This window comes from Phyllobates terribilis, unplaced genomic scaffold, assembly GCF_046119375.1.
Source record: "Phyllobates terribilis strain yellow unplaced genomic scaffold, ASM4611937v1 Scaffold_11__3_contigs__length_659146591, whole genome shotgun sequence".
NCBI classification, from domain to species: Eukaryota; Metazoa; Chordata; class Amphibia; order Anura; family Dendrobatidae; genus Phyllobates; species Phyllobates terribilis.
The window spans coordinates 425,591,189-425,617,732 of NW_027362771.1; the positions used below are offsets into that span (position 1 = coordinate 425,591,189).

Here is a 26,544-nt window from a genome sequence, read left to right on the forward strand (position 1 = left end):
GGGGCCCATTATTCCGCATGGAGAACTATGTTGGGCTCATTATTCTGTATGGAGGACTATGTGGGGCCCATTATTCCACATGGAGGACTATGTTGGACCCATTATTCTGTATGGAGGACTATGTTGGACCCATTATTCTGTATGGAGGACTGTGTGCGGCCCATTATTCGGTATGGAGGACTATGTTGGACCCATTATTCTGTATGGAGGACTATGTTGGACCCATTATTCTGTATGGAGGACTGTGTGCGGCCCATTATTCTGTATGGAGGACTATGTTGGGCCCATTATTCCGTATGGAGGACTATGTGGGGCCCATTATTCCGTATGGAGGACTATGTGGGGCCCATTATTCCGTATGGAGGACTATGTGGGGCCCATTATTCCATATGGAGGACTAGGTTGGGCCCATTATTCCGTATGAAGGACTATGTTGGGCCCATTATTCTGTATTGAGGACTGTGTGGAGTCCATTATTCAGTATACTGGTTGGCCTGCGACTTTGTCAAGTTTTTCATTTTTGCCCCCTGTGTGTTTGAGTTTGACATCCCTGATCTAATACATCGACAAACATTCAGGAAGAGGCGCCAATCTGGGAAGCAGATAAAGCGTGAACTCGCAGTACAGTAAGAGGGGAAACAAACATGGGTAACGTGAGGCAGCAGAGAAAATATAGATGTGACAAAAAGCTCAGAATACAAGAAGCACAGTCGTATAACATCCCTCTGCAACATTCCTCGAACATTTCTTAAATACTCATTTACGGTGCTGCTACTGTAATCTGCAGAAAATCCTCGTTCTGGATAATCCAGAACAGTCTGCTGCAAATTCGCCCAGTGTACAGATTCCCTTAGGGTATGTTCACACGTACAGGATTGGCCGTGCAGTTTCATGTCACAAACACAGCAATTTACAATACAAGCAAATATGGTTCTCGAACACATGTCCACATGTATTGGAAAAAAAACCTGCACAAAGCTGAGAGCGTGTGCATACTGTGCGGATTTCCACCGCAGATTTCTCACCATGTGCTACTTTTATCATAGATTATACCCAACACAAGGCTTTGTAATGCAGTAAGGCGACGTCTACGGCCAAATCAACTGGTGTGGATTTTGTAGCAGGTCTGTTGTCAACATGTGAACGTGGCGTAAAAGTATAAAAAGTCAAAAGTGCGCACCGAAAAACCAAAACCAAGCTGAACTAGGGAAAAAGCAAAAACCTTTGTCTTTACATGTGGGCTCAAAAGCTTCCACTAAGGGGGTACGGTTCAAAACGACATTTTTCACGTAGTAACTGCTTCAGGAAAGTGTTTTTTGTCAATGTTTCTTGGAAAGTTGCATTATTGCTATCGGTTAACGTTTACTTTTTTTAGTGTTCAAACGGTCTTTTTTTGGGGGGAGGTGGGGGTGAAAACGCTAATGAAATGCTAATTGTATAAGCATGCGAGATATACATACATAAATATACAATCATACACACATAGTCGAAACCAGAAGTTTACATACACTATATAAAAATACACATATACATGTTTTTCTCAATATCCGACATGAAATCAGAATAAACCTTTCCCGCTTAGGTCAAATAGGATTACCATAATTTTTAATATGAGGGGGAGAGAGAGAGGGGGAGAGAGAGAGGGGGAGAGAGAGAGGGGGAGAGAGAGAGGGGGAGAGAGAGAGGGGGAGAGAGAGAGGGGGAGAGAGAGAGGGGGAGAGAGAGAGGGGGAGAGAGAGAGGGGGAGAGAGAGAGGGGGAGAGAGAGAGGGGGAGAGAGAGAGGGGGAGAGAGAGAGGGGGAGAGAGAGAGGGGGAGAGAGAGAGGGGGAGAGAGAGAGGGGGAGAGAGAGAGGGGGAGAGAGAGAGGGGGAGAGAGAGAGGGGGAGAGAGAGAGGGGGAGAGAGAGAGGGGGAGAGAGAGAGGGGGAGAGAGAGGGGGAGAGAGAGGGGGAGAGAGAGGGGGAGAGAATAGGAGAATGTTTTCAGGCATTTTTATTACTTAATGCAAAGTCAAAAGTTTACATACTATTCATTAGTATTTGGTACCATTACCCTTAAACTGAATGACCTGGGTCAAACGTTTGGGATATCCTTCCACAAGCTTCTCACAATAGTTGGTCGGAGTTTGGGCCCATTCCTCCCGACAAAACTGGTGTAACTGATCCAGGTTGGTAGGTCGCCTTGCTCTCATCTGCCTTTTCAGCTTTGCCCATAAATTTTCAATAGGATTGAGATCAGGGCTTTGTGATGGCCACTCCAAAACATTGACTTTATCCTTAAGCCACTTTGTTACCATTTGGGCAGTATGCTTGGAGTCATTGTCCATTTGGAAGACCCATTTCCGCCCAAGCCCCAAGCTTTAACTTCCTGGCTGAGGTCTTGAGATGTTACTTCAGTATTGCCACATAATCTTCTTTTCTTATAATGCCATCTATTTTGTGAAGTGCACCAGTCCCTCCTGCAGCAAAACAACCCCACAACATTATCCCATCAGTTGGGATGGTCTTTTTAGGCTTCCAAGCTTCTGCCTTTTTCCTCCAAACATAACAATGGTCATTATGCCCAAAAAGTTAAATTTTAGTTTCATCAGACCACAGGACGTGTCTCCAAAAATTAAGGTCTTTGTTCCTGTGTGCATTTGCAAACATTAATCTGTCTTTTTATGTTTCTTTTGGAGTAATGGCTTCTTCCTGGCAGAGTCGCCTTTCAGCCCATGTTAGTACAGTACTTGTTTCATTGTGGTTATTGACACAATCTTACCAGCTTCCGCCATCTTCTTCACAAGGTCTTTTGCTTTTGTCCTTGGGTTGATATGCACATGTCGGACCAAAGCATGTTCATCTCTGGGACACAGAACCTGCCTCGTTCCTGAGCGGTATGATGGCTGGATATTTCCATCTTGTTTGTACTTGTGTATAAGTGTTTGTGCAGATGAATGAGGCACCTTCAGGTATCTTGAAATTGTACCCAAGGGTGAGCGAGACTTGTGCAAGTCCACAATTCTCTTCCTGATATCTTGGCTGATTTCTTTAGACTTTCCCATGATGCTACACAAAGAAGCAGTGTGTTTCAGGTGTGCATTAAAATACATCCACAGGTGTGTCTCTAATTAACTCAGATGTTCAGATCATCAGAAGCTTCCAAACACATGACATCATTATACGAGCAGTCCAGAATTGTTTAAAGGCATAGTAATCTTAGTGTATGTAAACTTTTGACTTTGCAATAAGTAAAAATGCCTTAAAACATTCTCTCTATTATTCGGGCATTTGGCAAATATTAAATTATGGTAATCCTAATTTCCTAAATGACCTAAAAGGGTAAAGGTTTATTCTGATTTCATGTCAGAAATTGAGAAAAACATGCATATGTCTTTTTATATAGTGTATGTGAACTTATAGTTTATATATACACACACACGAAGAGGGAACATATGGGTACGTTCACATTGAGATTTTATCAGAAAATTGGAAACTGATTTGTCAGAGAATCTGTGGGAAAAGTCTTTAGTCAAACCTGAGATTTCTGCTACAAATCTACAGTTTGAATCGCCAATGGTCCAGGTGGAAATGACTCTATTCAATGACACTAATCATGGTGTATGGACCCCACGGCAATAAGCATCAGGTCACATACGGCATATGTGCACACAAGTCCGAAAATTTGTCACTTATTATGCAAATTCCACATCTACATAAAATCAGCCCACAAACAGCCTCTTATTCTTTTCAATTTGAAATCCTCTTTTCATCCAAAAGGATGCCACAATTTTAAAATCAGTGTGATTGGGAGGGGATGGGAGGGGGTGGGGTGAGTATATTAAAAACACACGAGAATTTTCCAAAAAGAAAAGATTACACTTTCAGTAGAATTCTCGGCAAAAATCTAAGCCTTCTCCTGTTTTCTCCCAATGATTTTCAGGTTTACCTGCCCCATTTAATGAGAATAAACTGATTGCCCATTCAGGTTTTCACACCGCAAAGGAAGATTCAGCCGCTACATAAAGAGCGATGCGGTAGGTAATATGGTGCCGGCACAAGGGTATGGATCCTTACATTTGCATAACCACAATGCCAAAAAGTAAGGTCTAGTAAGCACATCGATGCCCTGGAGACCGACAAGTGAAGGCATAATATAAATCTTTGACAAGTGCACATAATTCTTTGGATTCTTATGGCTGCTTACAATGCATGTTTTTGTTATAAGGGGGGTGAGAGGTGGCGGCTTACATACATATTCCTCTATTCTTTAGCCTGCACATGAAGGAGGTTCGGCTCTAAAGGTTCTTCTCCCTTAAGGCAGAATATTTACTGCCCTTTGTGTTTAGGGATTCCCAGACATTGTCTGCCGGTGTATTCAGCAAATCTCTCTGCTGTGAATATCATAAGGAGGTCAGACGTTTCTCTCATTTTAGGTATTGGAAACCCAGATGCCAAAACTTACTGTATATAGGATGCAAAAAGTCTTGAAGCTGTAAAGTGACCGCAGGCGGTAGCCATGGCCGAGCTGTTGCTCCATTGCGCTCTGGCACTTTACAGGAAAACCGTGTCCCAGTCCCATTGTGCCGTTGGGTACATCACACTCATTTGTAGGCCTCCATCTTCAGGAGCCGCCACACACAACTTCAATGATCCAAGTTCATTTCAACAAACAGAAGTTTATTGGACAGTTCAAGTTCATCACTTTGCAACATGTGGGATTGGGCACAACACTTTTTGTTCCTTATTTCCTTAAACACATCTTTAGCCCTACCATCTGTTCCTCCTGGACTATTCCTACGCTCACTGGCTCCATCAGCCCTAGGGATTTGCTGTCCAGTTCCAGCAGTGCGTCTGAGATCCGTTACCTTCCCTTCTCACGGTTCCACGTCACTTTTCCCCTGTGCCCGTTTCACTTGAACCTGTGACTGTGCATCCCTATCTCAATCACTACCATGAAATGCCCGCTTTTCACTAGCACTATTCCCCTTCCACTGTGGGCTCGTCCCAAACATTAACTGCATCTTATCCTATATTTTTAGCTAACTAAAGTTATTATCCTATAACAGTATGCTGGCCATCAAGGTAAACACAACGTCTTGCGCCAAACACAGCTCATCACCCCAAGAACACCTTCCCACAGTGAAACATTGTGGTGTCAGCATCATGCTGTGGGGATGTTTTTTGTCAGCAGAGACCAGGAAAATGGTCAGAGTCGAGGAGAAGATAGATGGTGCGAAATACAGGGATATTCTTGAGCAAAACCTGTTTCAATCAGTCAGCAATTTGGGACTGGGACGGAAGTTCACCTTTCAACAAGACGATGACCCAAAGCATACTGTTAAAGCAACACTCGAGTGGTTTAAGGGGAAAAGTGGAAATGTTTTGTAGTGGCCTAGTCAAAGCCCAGACCTTAATCCAATTGAGAATCTGTGGTCAGATATTAAGTTTACTGTTCACTAGAAGAAACCTCTAACTTGAAGGAGCCGCATCAGTTTTGATTAGCACACCATGCCCAGACTCATGGGGAACCTGTAATTCACACAGGCCAATTTGAAGGCGCAGCGCTGCAGGGTCTCTGTTAGCAAAACAGGTGGAATAAGGGCAAAAGCGGATTTACAGAAAAATGTGCTTTTTGAATTTAAACTATGTAGTACAATGAGTAGAAAAAATAATTAATACATACCCAGTTGTGCGGTTTATGTGGAAATTTTCTGCAACGGGGAATTTGGTGGCAAGTGTATGTTTTTTTTATTCTGAAATCGCACTAGTTTTTAACTAAAGGCAGTGGACAGCCCATTTAAAGAACGAGCCTCAAAAGCGCAGAGGTTTTTCCATTTCTACAAACTACAGGTAAACAAAAAACATCTAACCTCGCTGGGTATGAAGGTGTTAACTTGATCTGCAAACTGCTTTGCCATACAAATCATTGTTAATCTCTAGCACAGCACATGCCATATGGAAGCAAATGGGGAAACTTGGAGCAGCAAAGCTGTATAATCTAGGAATGATGAGAAGACAGTTCTTCACCTCTATTTTACTGAGGCTTCTCCACCCAAAACAATTCACATAAACCCAATATGATCTGCCAGCTCTACTGTTACTTCGCCAACACCAACATTTTTTTATTAAAAATTTCTAAAAAAAAAAAAAAAAAAAAAGAAGTCATACATACCCCAAAATGGTACCAATAAAACCCAACAATTTGCCCAGCAAAAAACAAGCTCTTCTACAGCTTTATTGACAAAAAAAAAATGTTAATTCAATTTTTTTTACAAAAATTCAGATTTTTCGCACAGGTCCCGGAGAATCCGATCATCAGATAATTTTAGTGCACAATGAATGATGTCAAAACAACAGCCGCAGCCCCCCACACTTCAAAAAAACTAAAATTATAACAATTTCATTTTTTCCCTCTGTTTAACTTTTTCCTGCTTTAGAATACATTCCTGGAAGAAGGAGATGAAAAAAATGAACGCACAAAAATGAAAATTGTAACAGTCCAAACGGATTAAATGATCATTGGTTCTCATACAAGTTCCAGGTGTAATTTCCCCTTTATTAGTGGCTTTAGTGTTTGTGCCTTATTCTTTATACATTTAGCACCATTTTTAAGCTGTCTTTTTTTAAGTCTATTTTTTATCATTTGACGACTTTGCTTATCCAGATGTTTTAGACAGATTTATAAAATGCAACCTTTACTCAAAAAAAAAAAAAAAGTAATTTGAGTTTCTCACTCCAGTCCCTGCCTGGAGTAAGGATCTGGAATAAGATTGCTGGAGAAGTTTTCAAGCTGGCACATTTTTGTGACTTTTTAAACGATCTAAGGCTTTTGTGCGACACAAATATCAGTGAAAATCAGAAGTCAATAATCAAAAAGTGACTTCAATAAAATTAAAACGATGAATAATTTGCATCTCACTAGACAATTTTACATATGTCTAGAATTGGAAGAGTGACTAAAGTGTAAAATGTGCCAAATATATTAATAGTGTCATTATTTGGGGGCACAATTTTAGTGGCCAGAGGAGGCGTCTAATACATCTAGCAGAATGCACCGATTATCATTATGGGAAATTATTGGCTGGATCTGAGCCTCTCTCACCAGGGATATAATATATAAAATTTAGGACAGTAATAATAAATATCCCTCATTGTTTTATCATGTCCATGATGATGAGTTCAGAAGAGAATACTGCGAACATTGAAAAAAGGCATCTATGATTGGAAACATGTCTGGAGGTGGCAGTTTGGAAAGTCCTCACTATAGTAATTGCTCTCAGGCACAGCACTCATTCCCCATATAACCAATGTTACTACCAGCCCAAAAATGCTCCAGTTATAGCCACCAGAACCTGTTCAAATAATAGTTTCCAATAAGAATATTTTCTGCAGTTACATCACAGCAATAAACGTGTAATATTCCTTCATGACCCATCTGTTCCCAGCAGCTGTGTGACATGGCTGCACTTCCAAATACCTCAATAGTAATGAGCGCTCCCTGAGGACACCAAGCCATGAAACATGTCCATGTGAACAGGAGGATCACAACCACTAAGTGCTTTTTTTTTTAATGCCCATTGGGAGAGTTTAGCAACTCGCCTGGGCTGGGGCCTCAGCCCACAACGTAGAGCCTCAGCCCACAACGTAGAGCCTCAGCCCACAACGTAGAGCCTCAGCCCACAACGTAGAGCCTCAGCCCACAACGTAGAGCCTCAGCCCGCAACGTAGAGCCTCAGCCCGCAACGTAGAGCCTCAGCCCACAACTTAGAGCCTCAACCCAGAACGTAGAGCCTCAACCCAGAACGTAGAGCCTCAACCCAGAACGTAGAGCCTCAACCCAGAACGTAGAGCCTCAACCCAGAACGTAGAGCCTCAACCCAGAACGTAGAGCCTCAACCCAGAACGTAGAGCCTCAACCCAGAACGTAGAGCCTCAACCCAGAACGTTATTAAAAATGGCCATCCAACAGATGGCAAGCAATGAGGACTAATACGACAATCCAGCTCTTTCTATGTATCCCCATAGTCTTCAGCCAGATGGGGCTGAGGTAAGAAAATAGTGGTATCTGAGCTGCTAGTCATGGTGTTATAGTGTGTCCTTCGGTCGTGTCACCATTTTCTACCTCACACACATCACAGATTTGCACAGGAATTAAAAGTAATGACCGTCGTGTATATAATAAGGAGAAGCAGTCAGGATCTCACAGATGTTCAGCCGCTATCCCACGCTGACATATAGAAGAGGTCTCCAGGTGCAGGTCTTGGGAAAACAGAATTATTGTCTAAATTAAAGGGCCGGGCGGGTAACGCTGCAGCCGCACCTGGCACAGACAGTTAGGTTTGTGGCAATGATGGAAACTATATGTTACGGATCCGGGTGGTGGAACCTCTGCGCTGCGGTGCAAGGAGGGACCAGAGGGGCGTAACTAGGTATCAACTCGGACCGACCAAGGCCGTACGGCGGCTCAATCAACTCCGTGACCAGGGAAGGACCGAGCAGAGGGACCAGGTGCTACTCTGGGGACCGACCTTGTATGAGAGCAGGTGACTCCCACGGGTCAGAAGGCAGAGACTGACCGATACAGCAGATGAGCACAGCAGGCAGGCTGACGAGAGATCCGGGCAGACGGGCTGGCAGGCACGGCAGGTAACTAGCAGGAGCCTCTAGGTAGGTTGTCAGGTATACACGGCAGGTGCAAGCAGGAGCCTCCAAGTAACAGGCAAGTTCTCCAAGTAGGCAGGCTAGCCTAGCCCATAGACAGACTGGAGGGTTTGACAGGAGGCAGACCGCCGGGCTGGAGAGTGTCCTTGGCAGGCGGAGACAGGTAGCAGGTGGAGGCTCCAGATAAGCGGACTGGCCAAGCCCATAGACAGACTAGCGGACTGGGCTGTAAGCAGACTGTCAGGCTGGACTGGTAATCAGGCTGGCAGACTGGACTGATAGTCAGACGGACTAGACTGGTAGTCAGACAGGCAGCGGGACCTGTGGGCTGAAGCAGAGTTTAGCATAAAGAGCAACAACCTTGCAAGGGCACCTCCATAATGGAGGAGATGCCTTTTATAGGGGAAGACCATTGGACGGGGACTTTTTAGGACGGCGCGAGTGCGCGCGTGCCCTAAGCACAGTGCCCGGGGAGCTGCGCGTGCTGGCAGCAAGAGAGGCAGGAGCGCCGGAGGACGCCGGGCAGGGAGCGCGGCGGTGAGTGGGACGGCGTCTCTGCCTGTCAGGGGGCAGAGACGCCGATACTACACTATAATCTGCTCACTTCTATAACTTCTGAAAATCTCTCTGTACTGTCAGACATGTGTAAATGATAAAAAGAAGAGGAGACCAACACAGATGAGGGCGAGAACACGGCCCCATTCTGCCAATACCTTGGTAAGATGGAGAACTAGTGCAGGGACGGTAAATACATGGTGACCATGCTCCGGGAGCTGGGGGGTCCTGCCAATATCAGGAGACCCATTCTTATACAAGTAACCCCAGGAATAATTTAAGTCAGAGTGATAAAGACGGTATAATGTTTTAACTACCCCAAATTGTATTGCAGAGTGGTCCTCTCACAGGAGATAACTAGTATGTATCATATAAGGCAGAATACATAGTGTGCCACAGAAAAAACTGGTCTGGATGAGAGGCGGAGGCGCTGAGCTCCTGTACCAGTGGTGTACGGACCCACACCGTTTCTCTAGAGCCATACACTTTGCTGCGGAGGAGTAGTCTACATTTGAGAGATAGATATATATATATATATATTTATTTATTTTTTTTTTTTCAACATACATGCATGTTTGTAGGGCTAAAAATCATTTTTACAATTGGATTTCACAATTTTACTTTTACAGTGACTTTTTCTTTCACTGCTCATTATACTTTGATATGGTCTATGGTCATAAATCAGTTTAGAACGGGTCAGAAAAAGACAAATAATAGAGTTAGAAACTCTCCCCCATCAGATCGTCAGAATGAGCTGACTGACAGATTCTCAGATAACTCCTTCTGCAGCCACAAATACAAAGTGCAACACTGAGAACCTACAGAAGGCAACGTGCACATTTTTGTATGAAACCTAATAGCAAAAGTGATGTTTAGCCCTAGATAAATGCATTAAAGGGGTTGTCCAGGCTTGGGTCAAAAGGCTGCAGTTACTGTTGTGATTCCACCATTGTCATGCTAGTGGTCATGTGCCCATTAGAAGCACTTGGTGCCTCTCCACAGACACAAATTGAGAGAAGTGAGACACATCCAGTCAGCATGTGACCACAAGTATGCAAATCACGATCAGGTCACCGCCTGCGTACAGAAGGTAGAGGGTCCTGCCCTTGCGGGCTTACAGTCTCGCAGGGAATGCTTAATAACTATGGTACCCCACACAGATAAGTCACATCTCCCCTGGAGCAAAATCCATACACACTGTATTCCATATACTGTGTACACAGACTGAAAGATACCCTTTATGGTTCATTTTACACAATAAATTCGCTCTTTTTTTTTTTTTTTTTAAAGCTGTTGTCCACTACTCAGACAACCCCTTCAGAATCACTATATTTCCCACTCGTACAATAATAACACTTATACTCACTTCTGTTACCGTTCCAGAGGTGTCGGCACTGGCTCTCCCAGGGATCGCGTGATATTTTATGTCACGCGATCCCTGTGGCCAATCAGCGCTGGCGTCACTCTTCTCTCCTACAGACGCATCACATACATCCAGAGGAAGCAAACGCTACCGCTTTCTCAGTCTTTACATTGCTGTATGTGATTCGTCTGAAGGAGGGAGAGTAAAACCAGCCTGACTCGCTGCAGGGATTGTGTGACAAAAATGTCACTCGATCCCCGGGACAGCCAGTGCCAACACTACTGGAACGGCGCCGGCACCACAGAGGAGTATAACTATTATTATTTTACAAGGGGGGAACATAGGAATTCAGAAGGGGTTGTCACAGTAGTAGACAAACCCTTTAAATACCCCAGCCTTGCCATCAGTTTATTGCCATGGTCCAACTTTTCTACACATGAGCATTCAATTGTAGTTACCATACATTACCCGTGCATTAATTTCTGCCTACAATATACATAACGCCAGAACCATTGATAGAGCAGCTAGTGCACAAAGTAGAAACAATTACTAAAAATTTAATAATCTCCATCTCTATTAATAGAGTTCAAATCAGCCACAAAAGTAAGATTCACTAAATACAGGTTCTTATTGCCATCTGCTGTGCCCTATAGATCAGTAAAGAAACAGCATGGGATCAGTCACAGCGCCACACTCTAGGTAGTGGACATAAATGGTACTGTAGCTCACGCCTTTTGTGAAAGTAGATGGGTGAGGGCTCCAGTACCACGAAGGTTCACACAACAAATGGATCAATTGTGTAGAGTGGCCTCATAAATTTGCTAATGGTCTCCTGAAATTTGCATCAAATTAAAATTCAAGCGCCATTAATGAGTCAATGTGCTTACAAGTAAAGCAACTTGGAAACGGAATAAGTAATTCTGCCATTTAGGATTCCAAGAATGCTGGGCCCCAAATTCTGAATGTCCCAGGATTGAGCAGTAGGGCTACATTAGGATTGTGTGTTCTAACACACAATGTGGACACTAAGAAATCAATCATCGACGCAGCATCAATATCTTACCTGGAAATCAGACGGACTGCTGCTAATCTGGTTCACATTTGGCAAGGAGCCACCATAGTACTGAGCCCGAGTCTGTGCAAGCTGCAACTGCTGAAGCTTTTGGTACTGAACCTGAAAAGCCAAAATGGATATTGTTAATAAAGGGAAGCCTGTAAAACTGCGAGACAGTCAGGTGGGCAAGCGATGTACCACAGAGCCGGCCCAGGTCAGCAGTGTGTGTGGAGGTTAGTAGCCTCTAAATCATCCCATATAGGTGAAATTACTATAAGCTATGATCTAACGTATCACGATTCACAAAAACATTATGGCTCCGATTCATCAAGACGGACGCTGTTCCTGCCGGTCTAGATGAGGGACTGTGGTGGAGTCAGACGCTCCTCCCGCTTCTGACGAATGGCATGCGCATCACTACAAATCTTACTCCAGTCGGACTACAGTAAGGAATTAGACAGCTACGTCTCCACACTCCAGCTACATCCATTTTGGCGGAGATGGGAGAAACTTACATAAAAATAACAAGAGTTGGAAAATCTTTGCGCAATTCAGCGTTGCACTAAAATATTGAGATTTCACAAAGGAATTTTCGCCGGACTTTTGGCCTAATGGCTTTGATGATTCAAGGCCCATGAGCCTGATTCACCAAGATTGGCTTTGTAACACTAAAGTGGCGTAAGGTTTGAGGAATTGGCCTTCGCACACCCCGTCTCACCAAAGCTCTGCCTACTTTGGCGGAGCTGCTCTTGACTGGTGTAAAGATACCAAATATAACATTATTGCACAACTTTGTATTGCGCAAAAATTTTGCAACATTTCAAGGTGTTTCACACTAGAAAACGGCCAAAAACACCTTGCTGAATCGGGTACTTCATGTTTGGAAATATTCACAGCTTACATGGAGAGGCCTACAATATCCATGGTGACATCGCACTGCTCACATTACTGCAGTCTGGGACAATAGCTCAGTGTCAGTAAGATCCCACAGCCTAAAAAGTGCTTGTGCGGCTGCCATGTTTAGGTCACATGAAATTGCCTAAACCATCAAATCTCCAAATATAAAGTAGGTCACACACACGGCCAAGTTTGCATGTATTACCAACGGGTGGAGGGGAATAAACAGCTTCCAGACACATCCGATATGACTTACTGTACTCCAGTGATTAAGAAACAAGCCGTTGAAATCCCACATGCCCAATCCTTCTTTCCCCTAACATCTGCCATTGGGAAGGAAGCCGAATACCCATGTACACATTAGATGGTCAGCTGGTCAAGCAAACGTTGGCCAACATGGCCACCATAAAGGGGTTTTCAGGTTTCAGAAAAGTTCTGTCCCCAGGTGCAGTTTATTGTAAAAACAAGCTATGCTTTAGGGTGGAATCACTCACCCATGTGAGGGTTACCATCCAAGAGATATGGACAGACTATTTTTCAGGTGAATCGGTTTTTATCATCCCCTTTCTTCTTTCCACCAATGAAGGTAGACTGAACTTTTTTTTATCAATCGACTCTTAAAAAAGAATCTGTCACCAGGTTTTTGTCACAATCTGAGAAAAGCATAATGTAGAGACAGAGACCCTGATTCCAGTGATGTGTCACTTACTGGGTTGCTTGCTGTAGTTTTAATAAAATCATTGTTTTATCAGCAGGAGATCATTAGAGAACTAGTAAACCTGCTCCCAAGTAGTCAAACCTATTATGAGCTCTGTATAACCCCACCCTCACTACTGATTGCCAGCTTTCTGCCTATGCACAGTGTACACATCAAGCTGCCAATCAGTGGTGGGGGAAGGGGTTATAACTGGGAGAACTGCTAAATCTGCAGCAGAGAAAAGTGATTTTATCAAAATGACAGCAAGCCGCTCAGTAAGTGATACATCGCTGGAATGGGGTCTCAGCAAAAAAAAAAAGAGTGGAAAGATGCACAGCACATATGTATTAGAAAAGTGTATTACATATGTATTGAAAATCATAAGAGAAACAGAAAAGGAAATACATATAAAAAATAGGTGTGCATATTGTTAAGTTTTAATTGAAAAAGTTAATTGTTAAAGGGGTTGTCCGGTCCAAATCGATAAGTCTGCAGTCACTGTGGACAATGATGTTAATGTCCCAATTTATGCATTTAAAAAGGACAATATTATAGTTCCAATCCCACTAAATATACCACAATAAAGTGCAGGTAACACAAAGTGCCAAAAGAGGATCTAATAGAAAATCACAAGCTGCAAAAGAATGATAAAGTTCCTACAAGACCAATAATGTCACATTCAAGCGGCTGAGAGGAAATCTAGTGAAGATGGTTAGGCTGTCATGGGTCTGTCCCAATAAGTAATCAGGGTCTCTACCCCTACATTATGCTGCTCTTAGATGGGCAGTAAACACCTGGTGACAGATTCCCTCTAATGTATTAGTTACATGGATATGTCACAACTGTGAATATAGCCTTACTCACCCTCCTCAGGTCCAGTGTTGAATCTCCTCCGCTGCCTCTGGTGCCGATATCACGTTGACAGCACTGCAGCTAAACACTGGCTCTGCTCGTGTAAATGGCATGAGCCAGAGTTCATGGATTGTCTGCAGTGCTATTGGCATGAGTGCTGCAGACAAACAACAAGGCCCGGGGCAGTGGTGAAGATTTAACACTTGACCGGAGGAGAGCAAGTAAGAGTTCATTCAGATGTCAGTGATTTTTCTCGTATGGAAAAAAAAAAACTGAGTTTCATCAGCTTTGGTTAGGGCAGAGATGTCAAACTCAAACACACAGAGCGCCAAAATGAAAAACTTTGACAAAGTTGAGGGCCAACCAGTATACAGTAAAATGGGCCCCCGCAGAGTCCTCCACACAGAATAATGGGCCCCCGCAGAGTCCTCCACACAGAACAATGGGCCCCCGCAGAGTCCTCCACACAGAACAATGGGCCCCCGCAGAGTCCTCCACACAGAATAATGGGCCCCCGCAGAGTCCTCCACACAGAACAATGGGCCCCCGCAGAGTCCTCCACACAGAACAATGGGCCCCCGCAGAGTCCTCCACACAGAACAATGGGCCCCCGCAGAGTCCTCCACACAGAACAATGGACCCCCGCAGAGTCCTCCACACAGAACAATGGGCCCCCGCAGAGTCCTCCACACAGAACAATGGGCCCCCGCAGAGTCCTCCACACAGAACAATGGGCCCCCGCAGAGTCCTCCACACAGAACAATGGGCCCCCGCAGAGTCCTCCACACAGAACAATGGGCCCCCGCAGAGTCCTCCACACAGAACAATGGGCCCCCGCAGAGTCCTCCACACAGAATAATGGGCCCCCGCAGAGTCCTCCACACAGAATAATGGGCCCCCGCAGAGTCCTCCACACAGAATAATGGGCCCCCGCAGAGTCCTCCACACAGAATAATGGGCCCCCGCAGAGTCCTCCACACAGAATAATGGGCCCCCGCAGAGTCCTCCACACAGAATAATGGGCCCCCGCAGAGTCCTCCACACAGAATAATGGGGCCCCACAGAGTCCTCCACACAGAATAATGGGGCCCCACATAGTCCTCCATACAGAATAATGGGACCCCGCATAGACCTCCATACAGAATAATGGGACCCCATAGTCCGCCATACAGAATAATGGGCCCCACATAGTCCTCCATACAGAATAATGGGTCCACATAGTCCTCCATACAGTATAATGGCCTCACATAGTCCTCCATACAGAATAATGGGACTCCGCATAGTCCTCCATACAGAATAATAGGCCCCACATAATCCTCCATACAGTATAATGGCCCCACATAATCCTCCATACAGTATAATGGCCCCACATAGTCCTCCATACATATATATTAGTGTGTGTGTGTGTGTGTGTGTGTGTGTGTGTGTGTGTGTGTGTGTGTGTGTGTGTGTGTGTGTGTAAAATGGGCCTAACACTGGGGTGGGGCCAGAAGGAAGACACTCCAAAAGCAGTGAGTAGACAATTAGCTCAGTGGAAAGTTTTCTCCACACCAGATTATTGTATAAAGACAGGTGATCAGCAATCATGAGAAACATTGAGCGAAAAAGAGAATATTGGGCGAATTCAACTCGGATTGGAGCAGAATTATGAATGCAGCTCAGAAATAGTTCAATACTAATTACGATATTTAGAAAGTTTATATTGTAGGGAACAGCGTCGAAAAAAAAAAAAAAGGTGTAAAGTTTAATTCTAGTTCCTATGCACAAAAGCCTCTTGTAATTACTGTACTGACCTCACGGTTCCTGCGACCCTGTAATAAAAAACTCCCAAGAGGACTAATTTGAACTGACAATACCAGCAGGTAGTAGACTTTTGAAAGGGGGACGGGATTTGTTTTGGCTTACAATCTGACCTTACACTGATAGGAAAGTTTTGACAGACAATATTAGGGCTCCATTAAGAATAAATAACAGTTCTAAACTTAGAAGCCATAACATGTAATAATAAAGTAAAGTTTTTTATAAAAAAAAAAAAAAGGAAAAGATGGTTCTTCAGAGAAATGAACCAACTGATAAAAGTAATGGACTGGAATAACAAAAAATATAAATAAAATAGACCACTCACACACATTAAGTAGTACATGGTAATCAGTGGATAAATCGGTCACATGGCAGACGTCAGCACCGCGCTCCAGCTCTCCTGTCTCTCTCCCGGTTCCCCACCAGTGCCTGCCAGGTCCCCCCGGTCAAAAACTGTCACCCACTCAGGACACCACTACTTACCGCATTTACAGAAATCTTTGTGCCATCAATATCCAGCAACTTAGGAAGAATTTGCACTCATCGTTTACCCCAATCTCCTACTACTCATGTCCTGACTCAGCAACCCTGGCGCTGCTCCAGTAGTCCAGAACATGAGGAAAAAAAAAAACTCTTTTGGCCAAAGATTTCATCCATTATAAGTTTATGCTTAAAACATATACATCTAGTCCTCCCTTCTCCAAAAATTTAGCACCCTTATCACCTCATTATCCAGCAATCTAAATAACTGACACTTTTTTCACTCCATCAGTCCAATAGTGTAAGCCTGGACCATCAACCTCAGGGCTGACTATCTGGCCAATTATTTCAAAGAAAAAAATTGATTGTATCCGACAGGAAAATGTCTCCCAATCACCCAGTATCATGGATCCTCTTCCCTCCTGTACAGTTCACTTTCAGTCTTTGAACTGGTTCCAGAAGAAGAGATTACCAGGCTCCTCACATCTTCCCGCCCTATTACCAGCACCAGTGGCCCTATTCCCTTTCATCTCCTGCGCAGGTCCTCTCACCAGCTGCTTCCTACCTAACTAAAATATTTAACTTCTCGCTTTCTTCCAGTATCTTTCCAATTTCCTTCAAACACCACATCATAAACCTATCACAAGAGGAAAAAAAATCCCTGAACTAGAACTGCACCGTTAACAACGGATGGTCTCCAATCTCCCCTTTTTCACTAAACTCCTGGAAGGCTGTGTGCCCACGTAGCGTTTTTCAAGCGTATATGCTGCGGAATTTCCGCAGCGTAAACGCTTGAAAAACGCATGTAGATCCGCACCCCATGGTCCCCAATGGCATTCCGCAATGTCAATGCCCATGCTGCGGATTTTTCCGCAGCGTATATGCTGCAGTCAAAAATCCGCAGCATGTTCATTAATTTTGCGGAAGCGCAGCGGAATCAATGTGCGGATGGTACCCAAGTCTGGAGGAGAGGAGACTCTCATCCAGACCTGGGTACCAAAGAACCTGTAAAAAAAAGAATAAAATAAAGTTTATACTTATCTTCTGATGTTTTCCCTCCGTCGCGCTGTTGTCTGAAGGACCTGCCACGTCATTGAGTCATGTGACCCACCACATGACTCAATGACGTCACCGCAGGTCCTGCACACAACAGCGTGAGCCGCTCAAGACTCCGGACGGGGCAGAGGATGCATCAGAAGGTGAGTATAAAGTTTATTTTTTTCTTTTTTACCATTCTGAACAAGTTGTCAAGCACTTTTCCAAGTGATGCTTGGAGAAGTGCTTGATAACCCGCATGCGGAAATGCATGCAAAGACGCCTCACAAACGCTTCTACCTGGCGGGAAAACCGCATGTAATATCCGCATGCGATTTTCCCGCCAGGGAGAAGCGTAAAAAATATGCTTCAGGTCCGCAACGTGGGCACATAGCCGAAGACTTGGTCCACTCTTGTCTAATCAGCTCTCTCTCAGATAACTCTTCTTGACCTTTTACAATCTGATTTCCGTTCTTTACTTTCTATAGAAACGGCCCTCACTAATGTACTGATCTTCCAAAAACAAATTATCTACTCCCATTGATTCTCCTGGATCACCAGCTCCTCCTCACTATGCTCCGCTCTATCGGCCTCAGAGAGTCATCTCACTTGGTTCTCCTCCTACCTCTCTGACTGCTCCTTCAGTGGATCAATTGCTGTCTCTTCCTCGCCTGTCAGGGATCCTCAGGGTTCAGTCCTAAGTCCCCTTCAATTTTCTCTGTATACCGCTCCTACTGGACAAACCATCAGCAGATTTGGTGTTCAGTACCATCTCTATGCCAATTATACACATCGTCTCCTCACATCACTCATGCGTTACTATACAATACCAGCGATTGTCTTTCCGCTGTCTCTAACATCATGTCCTCCCTCTATCTGAATCTGACAAAAACGGAACTCCTTGTGTTTCCTCCTTCCACTAACCTACCTATGCCCGATTTTGCCATTTCCATGTGCGGCTCTACCACCAGCAGCATGTCTGCTGTCTTGGGGTTATATTTGACTCGGCTCTTTCAATAGTTCCCTATATCAGATCGCTTGCTCATGTCACTTGCACCTCAAAACCTTCGCCAAAATTCTTGCTGCTGCTCTGATTAATTCTCGCCTGGACTACTGCAACTTTCTACTAATCAGTCTCCCTCTTACTAAACTCTCGCCTCTCCAATCTGTCCTGAACGCAGCAGCCAAAGATCATAATCTTGTCCAAATGCTAAACTGATGACGCCACTCTGTGCACAGCTTGCCCTAAAGAATCCAATATAATCTTCTCTCTGTCACCCACAAAGCTCTCCACAGTTCTGCAGCGCCCTACATCTCCTCCCTCGTCTCTACCACCCAACCAGTCATCTCCGTTCTGCTAATGAACAAAGACCGACATCCTCTATAATTCGAGCTTCCCACTCCTGTCTCCAAGACTTCTCTTGTGCTGCACCACTTTTCTGGAATGCACCACCCCAGACAATCCGGTCAATTCCCAGTATCCACAGTTTCAAGCGTGTCCTGAGAACACATTTATTTAAACTGGCCCCTCACCTCACTAATCTAACTATTCCCTCTTCACCCTTCCATGCACTCAGGAGCACTTTGTAAATGTACAGATTCTGGTTGATGACCGGTTCATGCAGCGTTATTCGAAAGCCTCTATTATATTGACAGCTGGACCTTACACAAGTACTTTATTTATACTTCGTTTCCCCCCTATTTCCTCATAGATTGTAAGCTTGTGAGCAGGGCCCTCACTCCTCTTGGTTTGTGCTGAATTATATATTACTCTGTAATGTCTTATCTTGTTTGTACAAATTCTCTCTGAACTGTAAAGTGCTGCGGAATATGTTGGCGCTATAGGAATAAAAATTATTATTATAAATGAACATTTTTGATTGAATCAGCTTATAATTGCTCAATGGCGATGGAAGCTGTATCCTGCTCCTAGCTCACTCCGAGGGTCTCAGACATAAAAATCAGTAGAAAACTACTGAGACACTCCGTGGGCCACCTTTCCCTGGGGAGCTGAAGATACTTCACTTACATCTCAACAAAGACACAACAGACACAATACAGGATGGATCTACCCGGGGCTGGAACACAAAACCGTTCACAGACAGTCCTAGGGCAGACTTCACTACACTCACGTAACAAAGAGGACAATATATATCTGTTATATGTGGTGCAAGGGAATCACAGGTAGGAAAGTGAAGCTTCACTGTAAAACAATCCTCTGGCAGATCACTGGGATAAAGCAGATGATCTGCTGCTATGTAGAAGCCATCTATATGACTCAGCCCAAAACAAATGTCTGGGATATAAGCGACTGTTCACATTACAACCTCAGCAAGAAAGTTATTGGAAGGTACTGCTCATTGGAGTCATAGCCTGCAATGGTTAGTTGTAGGGCAACTAAGCTTACATTGAACTATGTGCATTAAAGGCGCAAATTATACTGCATGAGTGTATATTCTATGGAACTGGGCACGCACTGCCGCAAGCAGGGACGGCCTCAGGGCCCCGCCGCAAGCAGGGACGGCCTCAGGGCCCCGCCGCAAGCAGGGACGGCCTCAGGGCCCCGCCGCAAGCAGGGACGGCCTCAGGGCCTCGTGGTCTAGTGGTCAGAGATGATGTGTCTCAATGAGATTTCAGGATATGTACATGAATGAAAGGCATCGATCTTTTATTAATCTTTGAGCAGTTATCTCAGGACATACATTGATGGCATATCACGAGGATATCCTCTTACAGGAATTGACCATTAAGTAAAAAAAGTAATTATAGGGGTAAAATGCAAAGTGCTAAATCTCACTAATAACATTTCACTAGATTAGCTGGCTACACGTTTTAATCTCCGCATTGGCCAGATATACTTATGTATTGGCAAATCCAAACCAAAATTTGTGGATTTTGGCAAAGATCTGTCCTTTCCCGGCTGGTCTCCGTACAACTCAGCCGCCTGCTCTGACGTTTTCTTCTATACGACCGCTGCCGTTGTCACATGTGGAAAAAAATGCCATCATAGGAGACCAGGTAGCACAATGACTGGCAGAGGACCCTGCATGGAGGCTATGGGAGCTGCAGGTAGATGGCTTTTATAGTTTACACTTTTACAAAGTTTATTTTTTATTCACAAGTTGCAGTTTTCCTGCCATCTGTGGGCAATCTGTATCAAAATCCACAACAAAACCCATTCGATTTTTCCTTCGTTATTAAATTTATTAGGGAATATGTGTAATAAATCCACAATAATCCCATGGATTTGAATATACACCCTGCAGTTCAACTTCTGCGCCAATTACACCAAGATTTTTACTGAAGCAAGTGGAAAGATTTGGTAAAAGCTTACCTACTTTGTTGTTACTGTAATAAACTGCAAATTTTCTGCCTGGAAGATCTAGCTGGAAAATGTGAACAATACCCTCAAGACAGCGGCACTTGGAAAGCCTTCATACTTCAGACTGCTTTTCCTAAGACTAAATGGACCAATCATTCCGCCTCTGGAAAAAGCCACTGCCACAAGGTAGACAAAGTCATATAAGGATGGTCAACTTTCACTAAAGGTAAAATATTGCTTCTCTTATTGATGGCTTCATTAAGGTCACCGGCTGTGCAGCTTCAAAGTTTAGTTTACTCTATAATGAAGACCAGTATTCTACATTAGGTAACATTTCTGCAGTCTTCTTTGTGCTGTTCCTGCTATTTCTTCACACCTATAAATACATGTTTATTGTTTATGGATTTATGAATAACTTGAGAACGGGGCATTACCAAGGGTGCTGGGGGCACAGTAGGTGCACACCCCCTTGACAAAAAAAAATACTAAAACAGTTGGCAAATTTTAAATAATCAGGAGACATAACAGGATTGAGAATACAGATCGAAAAAGTGTTTTTTTGTTTTTTTTTTGACAGGAAATAAAATTATTCAGTAAAAAAACATGTGACGTGAAATCCTCTTTAAAGCGTACCTATATTTTTCTGTTTTCTACTATGTGACAGGGCCTGAAATACCCTACAGATCAGTGGATTCCAGATCCCGAAAACCCTTCCTTACGGGAAACACTTGTCACATGAGCGCTGCTCCGGAAGCAGGGGTGCACACAAAGCGATTTACAGGCTCAGATTTGAGGACTTTTCCTATAGCATAGTGTCAGCTTCTGCTGGTATCAGCTGTGTATGTCGGTGATGGTAACGACTGACCAGTCACCCACCTAAAATCTCAGATCGATGGCAGCTTAATGTGATCTTTCCTGCCAGCATCTCTCTATAACTATCAGGCAGCAAAATACTACAAACCTGAAGCTGAAAACAGGTATGGCAGCCGGGACACACAGATCATGGAGCCAGCTTGTACAAATACACTGAAACTGGAAAGCTGGGTTATTATAACCTGATTGCTACACTTTTGGCTGCACACTTTTTTTTACATGCCAAAACTTGGGGAAACCTTTATACTTCTGTTCCCTTTTTGAGTATTCTTCTGCAAAAAAAAAAAAAGGAAACACATACAACTAAAACGTCCAAGCCTGCTCACCAGAAGCCTGGCATCCTCTTACCCCTTACCAATCAGAGCAGAGACTCACCTCCTCCCTTAGGCTGTGTGCCCACTATGCATTTTTTAAGCGTTTCTGCAGCGGCAATTCCGCTGCAGAAACGCTTAAAAAACGCATGGTAGAAGGCCTGCCATGTTCCCCAATGATAATCCGCATGTGCTGTGCACATGCTGCGGAAATTTCCGCTGCGGATTATCATTGCGGAAAAATCCGCAGCACTACCAATTATTTTGCGTAATCGCGGCGTTTTGAATCGCTTAATATCTGCATGACTACATGTGCACATGCAGATATTAAGCGATTCAATGTGCGGATGGTACCTGGGTCTGGAGAAGAGGAGACTCTCCTCCAGAACCGGGCACCATAGAACCTGTAAAAAAAAGAATAAAAATAAAAAATACATTATACTCACCTTCTGATGGCCCCCGGTCTCCTCAGCGATGCATCCTGGCTCTCCGGCAGCTCTCCTGCCATGATGTCATTTAGTTATGGCAGGTCCTTTTACACAACCGCGAGACACTGGACGGATCGGATAAGGACACCGGGGGCCATCAGAAGGTAAGTATAATATTTCATTTTTTACCATTCTTTACGGTCACACTATATAAAATCCATGCAGTTTGCATGGATTTATATAGTGTGACCAACTTGTCAAGCACTTTCAAAGTGATGCTAAAATCGCCTGGAAAGCGCTTGTCAACCCGCATGAGAAATCGCATGTGCAAAACGCTTCGCTTCCACTTGTCTCTGGCAGGAAAAATGCATGTACAATCCGCATGTACAATAAGCATGTACAATCCGCATGCGTTTTTTCTGCCAAGGAGATGCAGAAACACTCCGGAAAAATCCGGAGCATTTCTGCATCGTGGGCACATAGCCTCATCCATAATAGTCACAGTAGTGCCTTGTACACTCTTACCCCTGACTAGACACAGCAGAGACTCCCCTGCTCCCTTACCTATAATAGTCACAGCAATGCCTTACCCTTCAGTAGTCCCAGCAGAGACTCACTTGCTCACATCAGTAACCTCAACCCGCCACCCAAATCATAATACAAAGATTTGTCTCTTACATATTAAACCTTTTCTCAAACACTAGAAGAGGTGATAATGTGCACATGTAATTATAGGTGTGAAGAGCAATTACATCTGACCTACAATGTCTAAATTAATCAATACACTAATCACAAAAACATCAGTAGGAGTAAAATATTTACATTGTGTGTACATATCTCAGCACAACCACAATGGTCTTAAAGGGACTGATTGTATTTAAAGGGAATCTGTCACCCCTTTGGAGTTAGACCTCTACTATTGGCATACAAGTTATAGAAATGTAAATCTATACATACCTGTATGCCTCATATTCGAGGTCTGCTTGCTTTGATATATATTTTTTTTTATAAAAATCCAATTTTTCTAGGCTTGGCGACCAGGAAAAGCCAAGAAATCCCCGCCTACCTACTTAATTTAAATACCCCCCCTCCCCTGCATGTCACAGGGTCCCGTGACGTGCACTCTAGATCTGCACATCCCGCACATGCACAATGCACCTATAACTTAAGCCGCATTTTTTTTCCCTCCCTGCCTTATTTTACTGCTGTGCTTTAGTGCGCAGGCGCCGGGGAGTCACTGTTACTTCCGCTCCAGTGACCTCCTCTCGGATAGTTGCTAACTATCAGGATGCCGGGAGGAAGTGGGGACCAAACCTCATTGTTGCTAAGATCCCCTTAGACTTTAATGGCCAAGTGTAAACGGATGAGAACAGGACCTGCTCTGAAGCTCATGGACAGGAGACACGGATCCGTTTTTAAAATGGAGATGTGTATGGATCAGTGTATGGTCCATTTTTATAAAGATGTGCGAATATAGTCTGGTCTCAGCAACAGAAATTTCCCCAATAGAATGTATTGGCTGGGGTAAGTCAGCGTGGTTCAGTGAACACTTGCGAATTTACCTGCATGATCGAACGCACCGTTTGGACGCAGTGAAAATACGCCGCATCCAAAGCGCTGCTATAGCCTGATTGTGGGCACGTACCCTTACAGAGAAGACACAGAGTCATCCTCTGCGCGGCACAACACACAACTTTTACAGATGTGGATTCCTTCTCCCGGGCCCCCCTGTCTCATGGGCCCCAAAGCGGCAGCTTGGTCTGCCACTATGGACCGTATGCCACACATTGACATAGCTGCAATGAAAAGACTGACTCTAATTTTTGTATTGAAGCAACTAATAAGTGTGAGCAAGGTCATTGTGAAGGGAGGGGGAGCAGGTCAGCTGTGACATCACCTATTGTAATTGGTGGATCCTGTGCCATCAGCTGTGTATGAGAAAGATACCAGGGTAGGGTGGATTTTTGATGTGTGTGGCTAATTTAAACACATTCCAAGAGATCTCAGGAAATCTCAATTGATTTTTTGCGGTTGCCCTGAGGAAGGAGTCAGATGGACTCTGAAACACGTCGACAATAAACCACTTTTTCCAGAGATTTCTTGCATCGTGTTTAAACCAGCAGAGCACATCAAAAATCCACCCTACCCTGGTATCATTCTGAAGACACTGGTGGATATTGTAGCAGCTGACATAGTCACCTCAGCAGTGGTTGTGCCGTACACAGCCTTTCTAGGGGAGTTTAAACCCCTTTGTTTCCTTACTAAATTACTCCGATAAGACCCTATTGCACTTTTTTTTTTTCTAGTATCAGCTGTGTATGGAGGAGTTACCTGTCATTGTAATCCTGCCTCTGATGATAAAGAGTCTTCTGAAAATTCTGAAAGGACAGGAAGTAGAAGTCTAAAATTAACCTAGTCACCACATGGAATAAATATACACTGCTCAAAAAAATAAAGGGAACACTCAAACAACACATCCTAGATCTGAATGAATGAAATATTCTCATTGATTACTTTGTTCTGTACAAAGTTGAATGTGCTGACAACAAAATCACACAAAAATCATCAATGGAAATCAAATTTATTAACCAATGGAGGCCTGGATTTGGAGTCACCCCCAAAATGAAATTGGAAAAACACACTACAGGCTGATCCAACTTTGATGTAATGTCTTTAAAAAAGTCAAAATGAGGCTCAGTATTGTGTGTGGCCTCCACGTGCCTGTATGACCTCCCTACAACGCATGGGCATGCTCCTGATGAGGTTGTGGATGGTCTCCTGTGGGATCTCCTCCCAGACCTGGACTAAAGCATCAGCCAAGTCCTGGACAGTCTGTGGTGCATCGTGGCGTTGGTGGATGGAGCGAGACATGATGGCCCAGATGTGCTCAATCGGATTCAGGTCTGGGGAACGGACGGGCCAGTCCATAGCTTCAATGCCTTCATCTTGCAGGAACTGCTGCCACACTCCAGCCACATGAGGTCTGGCATTGTCCTGCATTAGGAGGAACCCAGGGCCAACTGCACCAGCATATGGTCTCACAAGGGGTCTGAGGATCTCATCTCGGTACCTAATGGCAGTCAGGCTATCCCTGGCGAGCACCTGGAGGGCTGTGCAGCCCTCCAAAGAAATGCCACCCCACACCATTACTGACCCACTGCCAAACCGGTCATGCTGAAGGATGTTGCAGGCAGCAGATCGCTCTCCATGGCGTCTCCAGACTCTGTCACGTCTGTCACATGTGCTCAGTGTGAACCTGCTTTCATCTGGGAAGAGCACAGGGTGCCAGTGGCGACTTTGCCAATCCTGGTGTTCTGTGGCAAATGCAAAGCGTCCTGCATGGTGTTGGGCTGTGAGCACAACCCCCATCCGTGGACGTCGGGCCCTCATACCACCCTCATGGAGTCGGTTTCCAATCGTTTGTGCAGACATATGCACATTTGTGGCCTGCTGGAGGTCATTTTGCAGGGCTCTGGCAGTTCTCCTCCTGTTCATCCTTGCACAAAGGCGGAGGTAGCGGTCCTGCGCTGGGTTGTTGACCTCCTACGGCCCCCTCCACGTCTCCTGGTGTACTGGCTTGTCTCCTGGTAGCGCCTCCAGCCTCTGGACACTACGCTGACAGACACAGAAAACCTTCTTGCCACAGCTCGCATTGATGTGCCATCCAGGATGAGCAGCACTACCTGATCAACTTCTGTGGGTTGTAGAGTCAGTCTCATGCTACCACGAGTGTGAAAGCACAACCAACATTTAAAAGTGACCAAAACATCAGCCAGAAAGCATTGGTACTGAGATGTGGTCTGTGGTCCCCACCTGCAGAACCACTCCTTTATTGAGGTTGTCTTGATAATTGCCAATAATTTCCATCTATTGTCTATTCCATTTGCACAACAGCATGTGAAATTGATTGTCAATCAGTGTTGCTTCCTAAGTGGACAGTTTGATTTCACAGAAGTTTGATTTACTTCGAGTTATATTCTGTTGTTTAAGTGTTCCCTTTATTTTTTTGAGCAGTGTATATATATTCCAAGTTACATATCATACCAATTAGACTTTCTGCAATGGTTGGGAAACGGTTGCGACCTTGTTTAACATGAGAGTAATGCAGCAATTTCACCATGACTCCACAGCCAAATATCAGTGTGCAGCCCTAGCCTAAGGCTTGATGAAGGGGACATTAGATCGATCACTATGGCTAGGGATCACAGTAACTATTAGTCACACTGCATCAATGT

General features: G+C 44.3%; 1 protein-coding gene across 2 annotated transcripts in view; it reads right to left on the bottom strand.

Annotated features, from left to right (window-relative positions):
• Window positions 1-26,544, bottom strand: part of CRTC3 (CREB regulated transcription coactivator 3) — a 133,648-nt gene that overhangs the window by 95,939 nt on the left and 11,165 nt on the right. For both annotated transcript variants that reach the window (XM_073653144.1, XM_073653143.1), the window contains exon 2: window positions 11,624-11,734. In XM_073653144.1, the coding sequence (XP_073509245.1) occupies window positions 11,624-11,734 (111 nt within the window). The remainder of the gene's footprint in view (window positions 1-11,623; window positions 11,735-26,544) is intronic.